The sequence below is a fragment of the Hippopotamus amphibius genome, chromosome 7 (assembly GCF_030028045.1).
Source record: "Hippopotamus amphibius kiboko isolate mHipAmp2 chromosome 7, mHipAmp2.hap2, whole genome shotgun sequence".
Classification (NCBI taxonomy): Eukaryota; Metazoa; Chordata; class Mammalia; order Artiodactyla; family Hippopotamidae; genus Hippopotamus; species Hippopotamus amphibius.
In genome coordinates, this window is record NC_080192.1 from 4,046,294 (window position 1) to 4,063,537 (window position 17,244).

Below are 17,244 nucleotides of genomic sequence, written 5' to 3' on the forward strand. Positions count from 1 at the left end.
TAGTTTGGCCACCCCATCTTTAAAGGGTTCCAAATATATCAGTCCTCTCCCCACCCCCCAAAAAATCGCATGCTTCCCTCTTCCCCAACGTCCTCACCACAGTCAAAATTCATCTCTCATCAGAACAACGAGAATTTCAAATGCATTATACCAAGTAAAGGAAGTGAAGAGAAGGTGAAACGCACAGTTAGACAGTGTCCAGAACAGAACTGTGCACACAGAGAAACCTGACAGATAACACTGCGCGGATTAAAGATCCCAGGGGAAGGCCAGAATGTTCTAGAAGAGGTGCTGGAACAACTATCAATCATATGGAGAAAATATCTAATTGGAGCCTTACGTATAATCCTGCTAAAAAGTAACTCCAGATAGATTTAGGCACATATGTTCGGCAAAATCAAAAAACTCTGGAGGAAAATATATGAAGAATGTCTTTATATTCTTAGGTAAAGAAAGGTTTTGTATATGAGAACTTATTAAAACCTAATTTAAAAAGTGATATTTGAGCATAGAACTGCAGAAGGTGAGGAAGCAAATGCTGCACCTTCCTGGGAGAAGAGCTCAGACAGCAGGCAAAGGCATCACAGGACGGCAGGGGGCTTCCTGGAAGCATCCTGTGACTTGGGGGCAAGACACAGGCTCTGTAGGCCACAGAAAGGACTTCAGCTCCTGAAGTGAAGCCAGGGAGGGTTCTGAGCACAGTGGCATCACCTGACTTTCACTTTTAGAGGATCGCTCTGGCTATTCTGCAAAGAAGTGATCTTAGCAGAAGGAAGAAAAGACACCAGGAGCTCAGTTAGGACACTATTCTTGGAAAAGAGTGGCAGCAGCAGACATAATACGCAGAGATCAGACTCTGAATATATTCTGAAGATGGAGCCAATAAGATTTGATGGTAAAACATTACAAGAAAGGAGAGTCAAGCATGGCTCCAAACTTTGGCTGCTAGTTACTGAGTTGGAGAAGACTGCTGTAAAGATATCTGGAGGAGGGGGAATCGGGAGTTCAGGTCAAGATTTGTTAAATTTGAGGTGCTTATTAGAAATACAAGTGGAAATGTGGTGTAGGCAGATGAACATACAAGTTTGGAGATCAGGAGAAAAGTCCACGTAAGGAAGAATGTTAGAGTTATCATCAAATGAAAAGTTGTAAAAGCCCAAGACTGAATGCAATCAACATGAGAGTACAGGTAGGTGGGGAGAAGAGGTCTGAGGACTGAGCTCTGGGTGGTGTTCTAGAAGCCAAATGAAGAAAATGCTTCGGGACTTCCCTGGTGGTGCAGTGGATAAGACTCCACGCTCCCAATGCAGGGCGCCCAGGTTCGATCCCTGGTCAGGGAACTAGATCCCACATGCATCTCACAACTAAGGAGCCTGTGAGACACAACTAAGACCTGGTGCAACAGAAAGAGAGAGAGACAGAGAGAGACAGAGAGAGACAGAAAGACAGAAAGAAAAATGCTTCAAAGAGAAAGACGTGACGAACCACATCAACTGCAGCTGAGAGGTCGAGTAAGATGAAGACCAGTGGACTTGGCAGTGTGCAATGGGTTCAAGAGAAAAGAGAAATTGTAGCAGGTGAAAATAAACTCTTTAGAGAAGTTTTATTATAAATGGGAGCAGAAAAAGAATCAGGGAAATGAGGGAGAGATTTTTCTTAGGATGGGAAAAATTATAGCAGATCTATAAACTGATGATCTATAAACTGATGAGAACAATCCAATAGAGAAAGGGTAAAACTGCTGATTTAAGAAAGAGGGGGGAAAAAAGAGAATTGTTGGAACAACGTATGCAAAAGGGAGCAGAATTTAGCACAGACCTGAGGGTGGCTGGCATTCAGAGCAAGACAATTCACCCACAGCAACAGAGAGAAGGCAAACTATGGGGACAGATACAGGCAGGGGGGTAGCGGGAGTTCCTGGAAATTACCTTCTGGTTGCCCCTATCTTTTCAGAAAAAATAGGAAGCTGAGAATGAGGAAGAGGGAGAGACAATGGAGACGTAGGGAGAGCACAAGGCATAAAACCGCTGACTAGGGAAGCAGGAGAATTAAATGGACTAGGGAAATAGCAGGATTGCCAGGCAGAACGAACAGCCTACCCAAGGTCAGTGATCATCAGATGACAGAAAGACCAATCAGTACGGCTGCAAGTTCTTCTCCATCCCTGTTCAGTTATCTGGGTGCAGGCACAAAGGAAACAGCAAGTTGGATGTAACCAGAGCTGGAGTTTTACCAGGAAAACATAACAAAAGAGAAGAGGCGAGGGAGAATGTAGATAAGGAAATGCTTTATTACTGATCCACAGACCTAAACTGGATTTAAGAGGGGAAATGGGAACATAGGAACAAAAGGGACAGCGAATGGGAAGGAGCAGGATCCACAGACTGTGGGTCCCGGTGGGGGCTGAAGACATGTTGGAGCAGGCAACCCGGAGAGACGGGATAAAACAGGCAGCCCGAGTGGGACTCTTGGAATTAAGACCGTGGAGGCAATGCAGCCATGGTCAACCATAAGGCCCAGGTAGCACATGGCAATGTGTGGTCAGGTGGGGGGGGGGGGGGGGGGGGGTCCAAGTTCACTGAAGGAGAGAAAGACAAGAAACAAAAGGCCAGGAAATGAAAGGATAATCTGTGCACTAAAATAACCAAGATTTAGGACAGGAGAGAGAATGCAGAGTTAACAGTGAACTAGAGCTGCGCTCTTCAAGGAGCGACACAGGGTGACCCACAGATCTTTTAACAGCAACAGAGGTGATCTATGAGGTATACTCTGATGGCACGCGATGAAAAGTTGGAGGGGTTATGGAGGAAAAGTTCTGAAAGCAGCAATGACAATCACCTTCACACCAACACACCTTCAAACCAAGCAGTACACTGGATATAGGAGAAAACAGCCCACGTCGAGGCCCTCCTGGGAAAGGCTTGTCCTTGGGTGTGAGCCACATTCCACCTCGATCATGAAGATGGAAGGAACGTTCAGAGGTTGAGGACGTAAGGGAACTTTGCACATGGGAAGGGTTTTAAAAGCTGAGGAGTCAGAAAAGGACGTGTAAAAAGCCTTAAGGGAGTTCAGGGAGCAACAGGACACCTAGGAGTTTGCCGTATTAATGAGAAAATCAGCTTGTGAGTGTCTAGCAAAAACCCTGTTGAGATTTTATTTTGAATGGCATTGAAGCCACAGGTCAGCTTGGGGAGGATGGATGTCACTATGTTACTGCAGTTTCCTATCATATAATGGTATAACCATTTAATGTCTTTTGATCAAGTTTTACAATATCCTCCATGAGGATGACAGCCACTAATACTTAAAACTGCGCTTATTCCGTGCCCAGCACTTTGCTAAGCACCGTGTACAGAAACTCCTCCACGACTATCATGAGCGCATCCCTCCCTTACAAATGGTCCTTTCACCTCTAATGTGACTTCTCTGGGCTCGTGGCCATCGGAGAGGTTGATTCAGCCTAGAGTGAGTCCCAGGGTTCCTCTGCCTTTGAATAAGTGTCCTTGCCCACAGTCCAGTGACCACACCTTCAGGTCCAGGGACCACGACAAAAGACTGGAAGGATGAAAGAGCTGAGACACTGTCCTCTGAGGGCACAGCTGGTCACAATTCTAACCTTTTTTATTTTGATTTGCTGGCTCAAACTTCTTCCTGTCGACTCTGTCCACTTAAGATAATTGGCCGTGCGGGGAGGCTCACGCTGACCACATGTGTATTTTGAAGCTGAGTCAGAACACCTTACCAAGTAGTTCCGTGTGGTAGTCCAGCTCATGGCACAGGTAAAAATAAAGGAAACTGTCACCACACTCTGAGAAGTCCTTTTTATAGTGTGGCGTAATTGCTGTTCTCTCTCATTGCAGCTGACCTGAATCATGCTTGAGTCAAGACAGCACATGGCATCCTTCGCTAAGCTGACAACTTGTGTGGGTTGGGGCGGGGGTGGCTTCGTTTCATTTTTTGTTTTTGTTTTTGGTGCAGCCAAAGACTTGCTGGCCAGAGGCTCAGAAATGTTTGGGGAAGACCTACGTGAATGTGTGTGCGCACAGACGGCAGGTTTATTCTGAGTGCTGCTGACCTCTGATGTGCTCGAGATGCCTTTTCCTTCTGAAAGCTAGTCAACATGCTGATGCCAGCAGTGAGGGCACCGAGACACTTTTCATCTCTTGAGATCGTCACGCTCTGTCACAGCCGATAACTGTTATACCTCTTACTACAGTCTTTCCTCTCTGCTCTCACTTTATATCTAATGGTGCCAGAAAATTAAATATGTAAGGAAATAATAACGCAACCAAGTGCTCATTACGTGCTAGTAGGTACTGAGAACACAGAGGTAAGCAGAATCCTGCCCTCGGCTGTTCCCACTCTAGCGGGACTGGCAGCTGATCATGATAGTCTAGTGCAGCTCTGGGAAAGAGGCAAGGGGAACACGGGACAGGAACACGTAGGTCAACAAAGGCTTTCAGTAGCGGATGAAATGGTCATTAAAACTTGAGGGAAAGTTAGGAGTGTGTGCATGAGGAAAGGATGAAGTTATAAGTTTAATATTACAGCACTCAACCTATTCCTCCTTTTGTGGTTTGAAGTGAGCTAGAAATAGTTACTTACACTATACCAACCACAGCTGCATCACTAAACACAGAGCATGGTACACAGCATATGGAAGTGATTAAATAAGTTAACTAACATGGTAAATCGAATTATAGCTTTGAAGTAATTGCAGCAGCATCACTGACTGGCTGTCTGTGCTGAGACGCGATTCTTTCAGCATGGCCCTGGCTCTCCACTGCTTACTCTGCTCAACGTGTATTAACAAGCCCTCACAATGGACCAGGCACCATGCTAGAAGATACCGTAAAGACAGACCCTGCCCTCGGCAAAGCCACAACCAAGTCAGGGAAACACATATAAAAGTCTATTTCATCATGAAATGAAAGTGCAGTGAGAAAGGAGTTCACATCTTAAACATCTCCCCTCCGTTCCAGACATGGTAATCATGTTTATTCCTAAAAATTATAAATATAGAGCCCAACTTTAAAACAAGGTGAACATCTCCATACACCAGAAACTGACTGGAAACACTTGGCTGTAATCAGGTCTAAAACCAGAGTGGACCGTGTCCAGAAGGGCCTCTGGCAGGATGATGGGGACGTACACCTTGTGGTGATCACAGCCACTGTGTAAAAGTCAGTGCTAGGACAGGACTCCCCTGCATCTGAAGAGACAGGAAAAGAGCGGGACTCCACGTAGCCCTATGTATGGGTTACAGGCAAAACTGTGCACCTCCAGCGTCAGGAGGAAGCCAAGAGAGCTTCAGGGATGGAAGCTGGTCCAAGGTGCTGGCTAGCTTCGTGACCAGATACACGATATCCCCAATACCACTGTGCGACAAACCACCAATAGCAGGAAGACCTGATCTTAGGCTGGGGTCACTGGGGACATCAGTGGAGGAAAATGCAACATCATTATACAAAGAGGAGTGAGCCCAGAATGGGACAAATCTCTCAAGGTGAGCCAGCAAACCAAAAGTCCAAAGAGAAAATCTAACCCTAAGAAAAACTGGCCCCTTTCCCCCCCACTCCCAGGGACGAACCTGCAGAATCTGTGCTCCCCAGCCCCGCAAGTCTAGACTGTGCTGGACTAAGCCCTCGGCCAAGACAGACACGTCCGTCAGGGAGCACAGGAAGCGATCTAGTGTACCTTAAGCTAGATCCACAGAATGATCACTTTGAGATTCTCAGCCAGTGAACCAGCAGGCAAAGAAAAGTGGCAACACTGGCAGAAGGAACCCAGCCTGGTTATCGAGCAGAGCCAGGGCTGCTGCTACAAGCTGGGCTCAGGGAGGAGTAACCTGGACCTCGGGGGGTCGATGGGCTGTCTCTCGGTACTTCTGTGTCTGGGATCACCATCAACAGGCAGCTGCAGCAACCACCGGGCTCAGCCCCCTCGGCCCCAGAGCCCAGCTACAGCGCTGGGGGAGTCAGGGAAGTCTAGCCTGGAAGCCGCAGCAGGCAGGTGACTATCCAATCATGGCCTCAGGACAGGCTGCACCAGTCACTGCACTAACACTCCTGCCTAGGTCTTTCCTTGTAGACTCCACACAGCGACGGCCTCTGAGAGTCCATGACTGAGTAGACGCGATCAGGCAAGAGGGGGTCTTGGGAGAAGAACAGACTGTGACAAATGCTCATGGTGTCCCTCACCGCACCCTCAGTCTATCTAGCTAACAACCCTAGGGGCAATCCTCAACCAACAGGCAACAGGTTAACAGATAAATCACCCAGCCCTGTGCTCAGACAAATCAGAGGCACACCCTTCAGGGATACCCAGCGGGGCTGAGTCCCAGCTGCCTACAGGAGTTACCACTCAACACGGCGTTCTTACATCGGTGGCCTCTCCTTCACGCCTGGCTTCTCCCATCCCACACTCCTGACTGCTGGGGGTCACCTACAATTAAATTACTTCACCCAAGTCCCTACCTCAAGCTCTGCTCTGGGGAAAAAAAAACCCAAAGGCTCAGGTATACAAGGAGGCATGTATAAAAATGGTCTCTGTGGTGCTGTTTGAACTGCCAAAAATTCAAGACAAATCCAATGCCCATCAGTAAGAACACAGGTAGATAAATTATGAAGTAATTTATAATTTATAGTGTACACTCTACAACAGCTGAAGTTGATGATCTAGCACTCTATATATGAAAACTGGTAGCACTCAAAAACAGAGCAAAAATTAAAAATGCAAACTGCAGAGTACAGCATAAATCATACTGTGTAACACACACCAGGGAGGCAGGAATGAGTCTGGAAAGAGAAACAAAGAGCCGCTACCCACCACATCCACCTCCGGGCATTCACACCCTTCTGTGTGACCCTCAGAACTCGCAGCAGTAAGGGTCTGTCACGAGATGATAAAGACACCCCAGCCTCTATCTTGAGCGCGCCCTCTTGGATCACTCGCTTTGGAACAAGCCTGCTGCTGAGTCACGAACAGCCCTGGGGAGGGGTCCATGTGGTAAGAAAATGGAGCTTCTTGCCCAAAGCCACTTGCATGAGCTTGGAATCTATGAGCTGGGAACCCCATCCTCCCACCCCAGGCAGGCCTTCAGGAGACCACAGACCTGACCCACAGCTTGACCGCAGCCTCACCGATGACCCCGAGCCAGACCCATCCAGCTCAGCAGCTCCTGGATTCCAGACCCTTATAAACTGTGTGAAATAAGACATGTCTGTGGCTTCAAGCTGCTAACTTGTGGGGTTATTTGTTCTAACACCGAGGACATTAACAATATCAGCAATGTTTTGGGTTTTGAGAGAACAAGACAAAATTTTAACATCTGTTGATTTTGCAAGTGAAATACATGGGTACTTAGATTATCTGTTACATCACCCTCCATAAAGGCATTAACATTATTATATATTTGTAGTTTTGACTTGATAAGAGTTTAAAAATAAGCAAACAAACCAACAAAAACACTAGAGTGAAAGTTAACGGAAAACTTCAATTTCCTTTTTCCTTGGAGTATACAAGTATGGTTTTCTAAAATGTCAGTTTCTGAAGTAAAGTCTCTCCATGCAAAATCATCTAAATTCCTCTGCTCAAGTCGTTAGTTTCAAGCATACTGGAAATTCTTATAGCATTTTAAAATTATTTAATATTGTTAAAATATCTTGCTACCAAGAAATTAAGATTTTGGCAAGAAATTACTACCTGTATCTTTTAGATCAGAAAAATCAATTTTCTTCCACTGACAGAGTTACTAAATCTGTTCCTTATTCTCAAGTTCCAATGGCAGTTCCAAAAGCCTATTAAAACAAGAAACTGATCACAGAATTGAGATGAAATTACAAACTTTACAAGCACTATTTTAAAATATGCAAAAATTTCAAGCATTACCACACTTTTCATTTCTCTTCACTCGATTCTGACTAGTGCCTGCAATAGTAATACCGGTGTCTGCCGGCATCAGCTACACTCCAGGCTCCACCCCAGACTTGACATCCAGCATCCGCTAACAGCCACATCAAGCCCTACACGGCAGGTAATGCTATAATACCCCTTCTACCAGGGAGAAGACGGAGGCGCAGAGAAATTACAAATATTTGCAGTTCACGAGCTATTAAGTTGCAATACTTGAATCTGAAACTAGGTTTATGCCTTACAAAAGCCTTTTTCCCCTGAAGCCCACTGAATCCAAAAAGGTATCAATATTTCATACTGACACATGTCAAGGGGGAGGGGAAGAAGCTCCCCAAACGCAAACTGTTTAAAAAAAACAAACTATTTCAGTTACTCTGCAAAACAGCCCCTGCATCATTCACAGGTCACAAAAAGCAGAGGGATATCCCATCCCCTGCCCCCACCCCCCAAGGAAGGAGGTCTCAGGTCCCACACCAGTGGGATGATAACACACTACAGTTACCCTTGCAATGCAAGACTGCAAAAGCACCCTAAGAATGCAATCTGCAGCGGACAATGAGCTGAAATTTCCACCGCCACATCACTTTCCTCGTCCCTCTAGGAGTTCTTCCATTTGTTTCCTAGATTTGGTGTCAAGCATTTCATGCATTCAAATATCAGCCACCTCAGCTCCTCTCAGGCTGTTGGAAACAGAGAGCACACTCTCTGGCATAGATGAAAATGTGGAACAAAACCCAATTAGCTCTCAGTGTACTAAGAACATTAGATGCCCAATTCTCTTTCCTTAGAGCAAATCTTACTATTCAAAAACATTGTTTTACCAGTGATAACTTTCAATAAGTGAGCAGAAAAGAGTAGTGATATTTCCACCAAGTTCTTCAATGATGCTGCCTGAGATTTAGCTCAAGTAATTTCTCCTGGGGGTGAAGAAGGAGGACAATAATTTTACACACAGAAAACTGAGATACAATTTACATACAGTGAATTAAGACAGATCATTAGTGTTTAATGAGTTGTGTCAAATCCAGGCCACCAACACCCCCACCGAGATAGAGCACACTTCCTTTACTCCAGAAAATTCCCTCATGTGCCTTGGCCATCAACCTCCTTTGACAACCACTGTTCATGTCAGTATCGCCAGTTAGGGATACAGACAAGATAAGAATCACACAGCACGGGCTCTTTGTTCAGCTTCTTTCATTCAGTATATGCTGAGATTCATCCATGCTGTTGTGTATACTGGTGGTTCATTCATTTCAACTACCAGGCAGTTTCAGACATTCTCCCACTGACGGACATCCAAGTTGGTTCTAGTATTTGGCTATTGTCAATTAAGCTGCTATAAGCATTCTTTTACAATTCTTTTGTGGACGTATGTTCTAGGGTAAATCATAGGCAAGTGTACGTTTAACTTTATGAAAAACTGCCAACGTGTTTCCCAAAGCAGTTTGCACCATTTACACTCCCACCAGCAATGTACGAGAGTTCCAGTTGCTCCACATCCTTGCCAGAATTTGGTGCTGTCAGTCATTTTAATCCTAGCAATTCTAATGAGTATGCAGAGGTATCTCATTATGGTTTTACTTGTTTATAACAGCTTTATTTAGATACAATTAACAAAGCATACAATTCACTCATTTAAACTACATAATTCGATGGATTTTGGTATACTGCATTATCAACTTTTTAAATTGTGGTAAAACATATAGGCAACATAAAATTTGCCATTTTGACCATTTTGAAGTGTAGAATTCAGTGGCTTTAATTATATTAATGATGTTGTACAACTATAACCACTAATTCCAAAACATTTTTTTAAGACCCCAAGCGAACTCTGTAACCATTAAACAATAATTCCTCCCCACCCAACCCCCATAATCTCTAATCTCTTTTCTGTCTCTATGAATTTGCCTAGTCTAAGTACTTCACAGAAGTGAAATCTTACAATACTTGTCCTTTTGTCAGGCTTCTTTCACTGAGCACGTTCTCAAGGCTCACCCACGTTATAGCATGGATCGGTACTTCACTCCTTTTTACGGCTGAATAACATTCCATCGTGGGTACACAACACGTTTTGTTCATCCATCATCTGTTGATGGACACGAGTTGTTTCCACTTTTTGGCAATTGTGAATAATGCCTCAAGGAACACTGGTGTGCAAGTATCTGTTTTGAGTCCCTTTCAATTTTCTTGGGTACATACACACCTAAGAGTGGAACTGCTGGGTCATATTCTGTGTTTAGCTTTTTGAGGTGCAACCGAACTGTTTCCATAGTAGCTAAACCATTTCACATTCCCACCAGCAATGTACAAGGGTTCCAAATTCTCCACATCCTCATCAACACTTATTTTCCATATTTTTGGTAACAGCCATCCTGAAGAGTGTAGAGTGGTGTCTCTTGTTTTAATTTGCATTTTCTTAATGATGAATGATGTTGAGTACTTTATTGTGAGTTTGTTGGTCATTTATATATCTTCTTTTGTAAAGCACAGATTTTGTTGCCCAATTTTTTAATTGGATTTTCTTTTTGTTATTGAATTGCAGGTGCACTTTACATACTCCAAAGCAAGTTCTTTGTCAGATATATGTATTGCAAATATTCCAGTCTATGGTCTGCCTTTTTCATTTCCTTAATGTCGTCTTTTGATGAGTAGAAGTTTCTTAATTTTGATAAAGTCTAATTTGATAATCAATCTTTTCTTGTAAGGTTAATGTTACCTGCGTCCTGGATAAGAAATGTGTGCCTACACACAAGATCAAAAAGATATTCTCCCATCTTCTAAACATTTTATAGTTTTAGCTTTTATGTTTAAGTTTACAAAACATGTTGAAGTATCTTTCATGAATGGTACAAGGTATGGGTCAAAGTTCATTTTATTCCAGTTAGATATCACATTGTTCTACCACCATGTGTTGAAAGAAATAGTTTTTAGACTGATTTTGGTTTAGAGTTTGCAAATATTTTGGAAATGGCCTTAACATTCCGTATACAACATTCATCATTCAATAAAAGATAAGACCAAATGACTAAACACAAGAAGACAGAAACTGACAACAGTTAGTTATCAGGCACAGTCTCTAAAATAACTATAATATGTTTAAGAAGGTAAATGACAAAATGAATTTCAACAGAGCAATCCATTTAAAAAAATCAAATAGAAATTCTACAATACAATAACTCAAACACACAATACCTGACACTAAGAACACAATAGATGATAGCAGATTAGACATAGCAGAAAAGAGGAATAGAGAACTAGAAGGCAGATCAGTAGAAAATTTTCAAACCAAAGCTCAGAGAGAATGGGAAACACAGAAAGGAGGTTTTGAGACATATAAAATACAGCAAAAGGTTAGAGTCCTTGAAGGGAAGGAAAGGAAATAGGAGAGAAACAATATCTGAAGAAACACTGGCTGAATATTTCCTAAACTGTTCAAAGACATCAAATTCAAAAAGCATTATCCAAACAGGATAATTACAAAATAGCCAACCATCTCTGTCCTCATGGGCCTTCATTCTGGAAGGAGACACAGAACAAATAAGAAACCACTATTTATAATTACATAGTAAACATGTTAGAATGTAATACACTTTCTTTAAAAAAAGGGAAAACAGTTTATAAGGTAAAGGGGTCCCAAAGTATGGAGGGAAGTATCGGCACTAGGATATACAAAGCCTTGAAGGAAGCAATCAGAAAAATAATTTTGACTAAACACAGATTAACAAGAAAAAAGAAGCCACACTGACAAAAGCTTAAAAAAAATTATCTATATGAGTATGGAAGAAAAAGACTACACATGCACAATGAGTAATAACTTATACAAACAGCAGCAACTCCACAAGAATTTGTTAAGCATCCACAATTATCAGACTGTATGTTAGATACCAGGGATACAGGGAGTGTGATACACTCACTTTATTCAAGCAGCTTATCGGATGGAAGAAGAATGAGGTATCAGTTTAAGCCTGAGAAGAATTTACAGAAGGCAGTATCCAAATGTTACATTGTTTCATGAATATTCAAGAACTAGAGCACAATCTTCCCTATACAAAAAAAAATAGAGTAGCATTACTCAACAGAACTTTCTGTGATGATGGAAAAACTCCATATCTGCATGGTCCAATAAGATAACCACTAGCCACACATGACTACCAAGTACTTAAAATGTGGCTGGTACAAGCAATGGAAATTAATTTTACTTACCGCTAATTAATTTAAATATCCACACGTTGCTAGTGGCTGCACGGACTGGGAGGTATAGAGTATGACAACCAATCTCACTTGGCTCTACACTTTAATAGAGGGGTCTGGATACATCATAAAGATAAATAACGAAGAAATACATCATAAGGGTAACTAAAGGGGTGGAAAATAAAAACCTCTAGGAAAAGGCTGAAAACAGAACTATTAATGTATTTATATCGTACTTTATTCCAGAAAGAATTTAACATGACTTGTAAAGACTCAGAGCACAGCAAGAAAAATCACTTGTTGAATGTTAAAAAAAAGATATTTACATTAAAAAGGGAAAGAACAGATTTAAAATAATTAACATAAAGAACTACCTTCCACAAAGAAGAAATAACCGAATAGCCTCTTAGTACTGATATTTCATGACCATAAGCAGTTTTTTTTACTGATTTTAGTAGTTAAGATACTATTCAAGGAGTAGGTTATAGAATATGGGTTTAACCCAGAGTATGAAAATTTTAAATTGGTGTATTGATGCTCTATTGCTATATAACAAATCACGTGCAAACTGAGCAGTTTGAAACCATCACATCTACAGTCTCACACAGGGCAGAGTCTCTCATGACTTGCACACAGGGCTGCGGGCCTGACTGGGACTGAGAGGATCCACTTCCAGGACAGTCATCACACGGCTGCTGGCGGAAGGCCTCAGTTCCTCACCACACAGATCTCTCTACACGGATGCCTGAGTGTCCTCACGACATGGACACTGGGTCGGAGTGAGTGATCCAAGAGAGAAAGTGAAGGGGAAGCTGCAGGGCCTTTCGTGTCTCAGAAGTCACACACGGTCACTTTCCCCAAGCCTATTATTTAAAAGCAAGTCTCTAAATTCAGCCCACACTCAAGGGGAGAGGAATTCTTCTGTTCCATCAGTTACTTTCTTACTTTTCTCAGTATATTTTTGCTTTGTCCAGTGTTTTTCTATTTGCTACTCTGAGGCCTCACTTTGCTTCACTTTACATCCCATCCAGCTCCTAACACCTCGGTCCATCCCCCTCCTGGGTCCATCAGCAATGGATGGATCCTCTCAGAGCAGCTGGACTCTGCAAACCCCATGAGTTTCCATGAGGGGCAACCAGTGATTTGCCCAAAGACACACAAAGCTGCAGTGGCAGAGCCAGGACCAGAAGCCTGTCCTCACAAACCCGCATCAAGGGCTCTCTGCACCACCACTACCTGCTTCCCTACCCCAAGATCTGCACACCAGTTCCCTTCCTGGTCTTCAAAATCGGCCTGGAATCAGGACAGACTTCCTGCCTGCCCCAGGGAAAACTCAAATCAAACATGGGATGCATCTTCATCTCCTTGTTCTTCCCCAACAATCCAACTGGCCCAAGTCTTGTCCATTCAATCTTGTTTCAACATTTATCCTACCCATCCCCACAGATAATATCCTAAATTCTGACACTTTTCCTTTCACTTGGGCCTCTACATCAACTTCTTAAAAGTCCCCTGCCTCTAGCCTCACCCTAATTTATCCCCCTCAATGGCAGTTGGAGATCCTTCTGATACACAGATCTTGCCATGACGTGCCCTTGAAACAACCTTCAATGGTTCCCTGTAAACTTCCCTCACAAGAGACGGAGTCAAGAAAGACTCAGGGTCTTGGATTTTACCCTCCAGGTTACAAAGAGGAACCTGATGTTTGACTATCTCCTCTGTACCAGACACCTTACCTGTGTCATTTCATTTAAACCTCTCAGAAACTATGCAAAACCAGCACACGGTCCCTTTGCACATACTGTTCTTTCTAACTGGCCCTCTCATCTGTAAGCCATGAAGCCAAAATAAAGCCCTTCCTGGCCCACCAATCTATTAGATTCACGGTCCCTCTGTGCCACCACCTCTGCTTGTCTAGACCCCCATTACAATTTGTTTACACAGCAATTACCCTAACATGCTTGAAAAAAGGGATATTACAGTCATCTCTGCACCTTCAGCTTCTAGCAAAGAACCTGTTTCAGAGTAGGTGCTCAATAAAGGTTGATGACTGATTCACTGACTATAAGGAGAGTCCATCATGGCAGAGATATGCCCAAGCATTAATTCCACCAACACATCTCCCAGGAGTAGCGTATCAATGAACACATCTCCCAAAAAGCCCAAGGAGCAGCGCCCTGGGCTCTTAGCGCTCTTCCAATTGCTCAACACTCATTGTGATTTGAGGCAGCAAAGTGCTCAGACCAAAAAGACCTCTAGGACCATCTGGACTTTTATGCTTCCACTGCTCTTTCTATGTACCTCTGCGATTGTATAAGTATTACCTTCTGGCTCCCCAGAACAGGACTTTCCAGGAAAATACTTTTCATTTTTCAACTTCATCACCTAGCACAAAATCTGGCACACGGGGGACCACCCACACATGTGTTAAAGGATAAAATCAGCTAACATGTATTTAGTTCTATGCATCAGCTATGTGCCAAAGATTTAATATGCATTTTCCCATTTAACCCTGACAAACAATCTCCCCACGAAGGTATTGTCCAATAGTATTCCTACTAAACAGAGGTGGAAGCTGAGGCCCAAAGAAGCCCGGAACAAAATCACAGAAGCACTGACTGAGGGTATCACATACGTTATATCTTCCCATGCTTTATTTCATGTAGTCTTCTGCACAATTCAGCAATGAAGTCATGTATTAGATTCCCATTTTCAGACAAGAAGTCTCAAGGCTTGGAGAAATTGCACAAGAATGCACAGCCTGCAGGACCAGGAACCAAATCCAGGTCTGTGACACTCCCGGGCTCCTTTTACAAGGGCGATCTGGCCCTTTAGTGGCAGAGGCAGGATTGAAGCGGCCTCTCCCCAAAGCGCGGCCGCCACCGGAGAGGCAAAGCCTGGGCTGACAGGCCTAACGGAGCGACGCCACCTCCCCCCTGCACCTCTGCAACGTGTCTCCCCCGCCCCCCCAGCACGCACGCTGACCCTAGGGGCCTGTCCGTCTGCTCCCAGCCAGGGCCTCGGAGAGCACCCTGCACGTTACAGGGCCACCACTGACGCGGCTCAACTAAGCAAACGGGCAGAGGGCGGCCCAGCGCTACGTGCAGCGGCCCCCCCTTCCCGCGCCCGGCTTCACACCCGCACTGGAGGGTGGGGAGGATGGGGAGGATGGGGAGCAGGGGACAGCCCCCCGAGGGCCCCCGGGCGCCGTGCGGAGGCCGCCCCCCCCCGCCGCCCCCGCAGCCCCGCGGGCCGCCCCGACGCTCGCGCCGCCCGGGCCGTTACCGATTCCGCTGCTCTTTGAAGAGCGCCGTGAGCGCCCGGAGGGCCTCCAGGTCCTGGATGGGCGCGGGCACCATGACGCCCGACAGCCTGCCGGGCGGCGGCCTGGGCGCCGCCATCTTGCCGCTCGCAGTTCGGGCTGAGCGCGCGACGACGAGGAGCAGGGGAGGAGGAGCAGGAGGCAGGGGAGGAGCGGCAGGAGGCACGGCAGGAGGGGCAGGAGCGCGCCCCGTAGCCTCCGGACGCCGCCGCCGCCGCCGCCCCTGCGCCGCTGCAGCCCGCGGAGCCGGAGAGCGCGAGGGCACGCGAGCAGGCTCGCCTCGGGCGGGAGGACGCGGCGGCGCGGCGAGGGGAGGGGGCGCGGGCGGAAGTCCCCCCTGTAGCGGGGGGGCGCCGGCCGGAAGTTCGGTCTGTGGGGAGGGGGCGCGGGCGGGACTGGTGTTTCAGGGGGCGGGGACGTCAGAGGGTGTCGGGTCCCAGAGGAGAAGTCCAGAGGCGGCGCTGGGCCGGGGTGCCCTGAGGGGAGATGCGGGCGGGGGTCTCCACGGGAGGGGGTTTGGGGGACGGGGACCCCTGAGGGGAGATGCGGGCGGGGGTCTCCACGGGAGAGGGTTTGGGGGACGGGGACCCCTGGGGGAGAGATGCGGGCGGGGAGGTCTCCACGGGAGAGGGTTTGGGGGACGGGGTGCCCTGAGGGGAGATGCGGGCAGGGGGTGTCTCCACGGGAGAGGGTTTGGGGGACGGGGACCCCTGGGGGAGAGATGCGGGCGGGGAGGTCTCCATGGGAGGGGGTTTGGGGGACGGCCCCCTGAGGCAAGATGCGGGCAGGGGGGTCTCCACGGGAGGGGGTTTGGGGGACGGGGACCCCTGAGGCGAGATGCGGGCAGGGGGGTCTCCACAGGAGGGGGTTTGGGGGACGGGGCGCCCTGAGGGGAGATGCGGGCGGGGGGGCTCTCCACGGGACGGGGTTTGGGGGCCGGGTGGAAAGCCCTGCAGAGGCTCCCCCGGAGGAGGAGGCTGAAGACCTGGGTCCTGCGGTTGGGTGGGTTGATCGGTGCTCACCCTGACCCACTGGGAGCTGGAGCAGTCTGTGTCCATCTTGCAGATGTCAGAGCCTGGAAGCTCAGTTCCCAATTAGTAGTGATCATTTCCTGACACAACAGATGATTTACCAGGCCTGCTTGGGGTGAAAACCATTGTTCCAGCTCATCAAGGGCACAGTATACAATTAGAAGTCAAGGAGGTAACTTCTACAGAGGTAGGACAGGAATTGTGTTTTTCTAAGGGAAAGTGTATGTTATAGCAGGGGTCCCCAACCCCCAGGCTGTGGACCAGTACAGGTCTGTTGGGGGCCTGTTAGGAAACAGGCCGTACAGCAGGAGGTGAGAGGCAGGCTAGTGAGTGAAGCTTCATCTGTGGCTCCCCATGCTGGCGGTTACCACCCGAACCATCTCCCCGCCACCCCCCCAACCCCCCATCCCCCACGCCATAAGTGGAAAAATTGTCTTCCGTGAAACCAGTCCCTGGTGCCAAAAAGGTTGGGGACCACTGTTTTATAGGAATCAGACAAGACTTCTCTGGGGTGTTGGTAACTCACATATTTTCTTCCCACTGCCCTTTATCCTAGCATGTACATGTTCTTTAAACAGGCATGGTTGCCAAGCCCCGTGCTAGGTGCTGGACAGATGGTGGTCCCTCCGTATCTGCATGGGATCGGTTCCAGGCCCCCACCGACACCAAAATCCACATATGTTCAAGTCCCATAGTCGGCCCTAGGTATCCATGGATGCTGGCGCTCGTGGATACAGAGAGCCAACTGTGTAAAGATCAGTAAGAGATGATCCCAGCCCTGAA

General features: G+C 46.4%; 1 protein-coding gene across 3 annotated transcripts in view; it reads right to left on the reverse strand.

The window, feature by feature from the left end:
• Positions 1-15,653, reverse strand: part of ATXN10 (ataxin 10) — a 158,867-nt gene extending 143,214 nt beyond the window's left edge. Inside the window, exon 1 of one of the 3 annotated variants that reach the window (XR_009054719.1) lies at positions 15,394-15,647. Coding sequence is in view for 2 of the 3 variants with exons in the window: in XM_057741952.1 (XP_057597935.1) it covers positions 15,394-15,509 (116 nt within the window). In the remaining variant the exon portion in view is untranslated. Of the gene's footprint in view, positions 1-15,393 lie in introns of all 3 variants that reach the window. The other 2 variants (XM_057741952.1, XM_057741951.1) reach the window with 2 other exon arrangements.
• Positions 15,654-17,244: the final 1,591 nt, after the last annotated feature.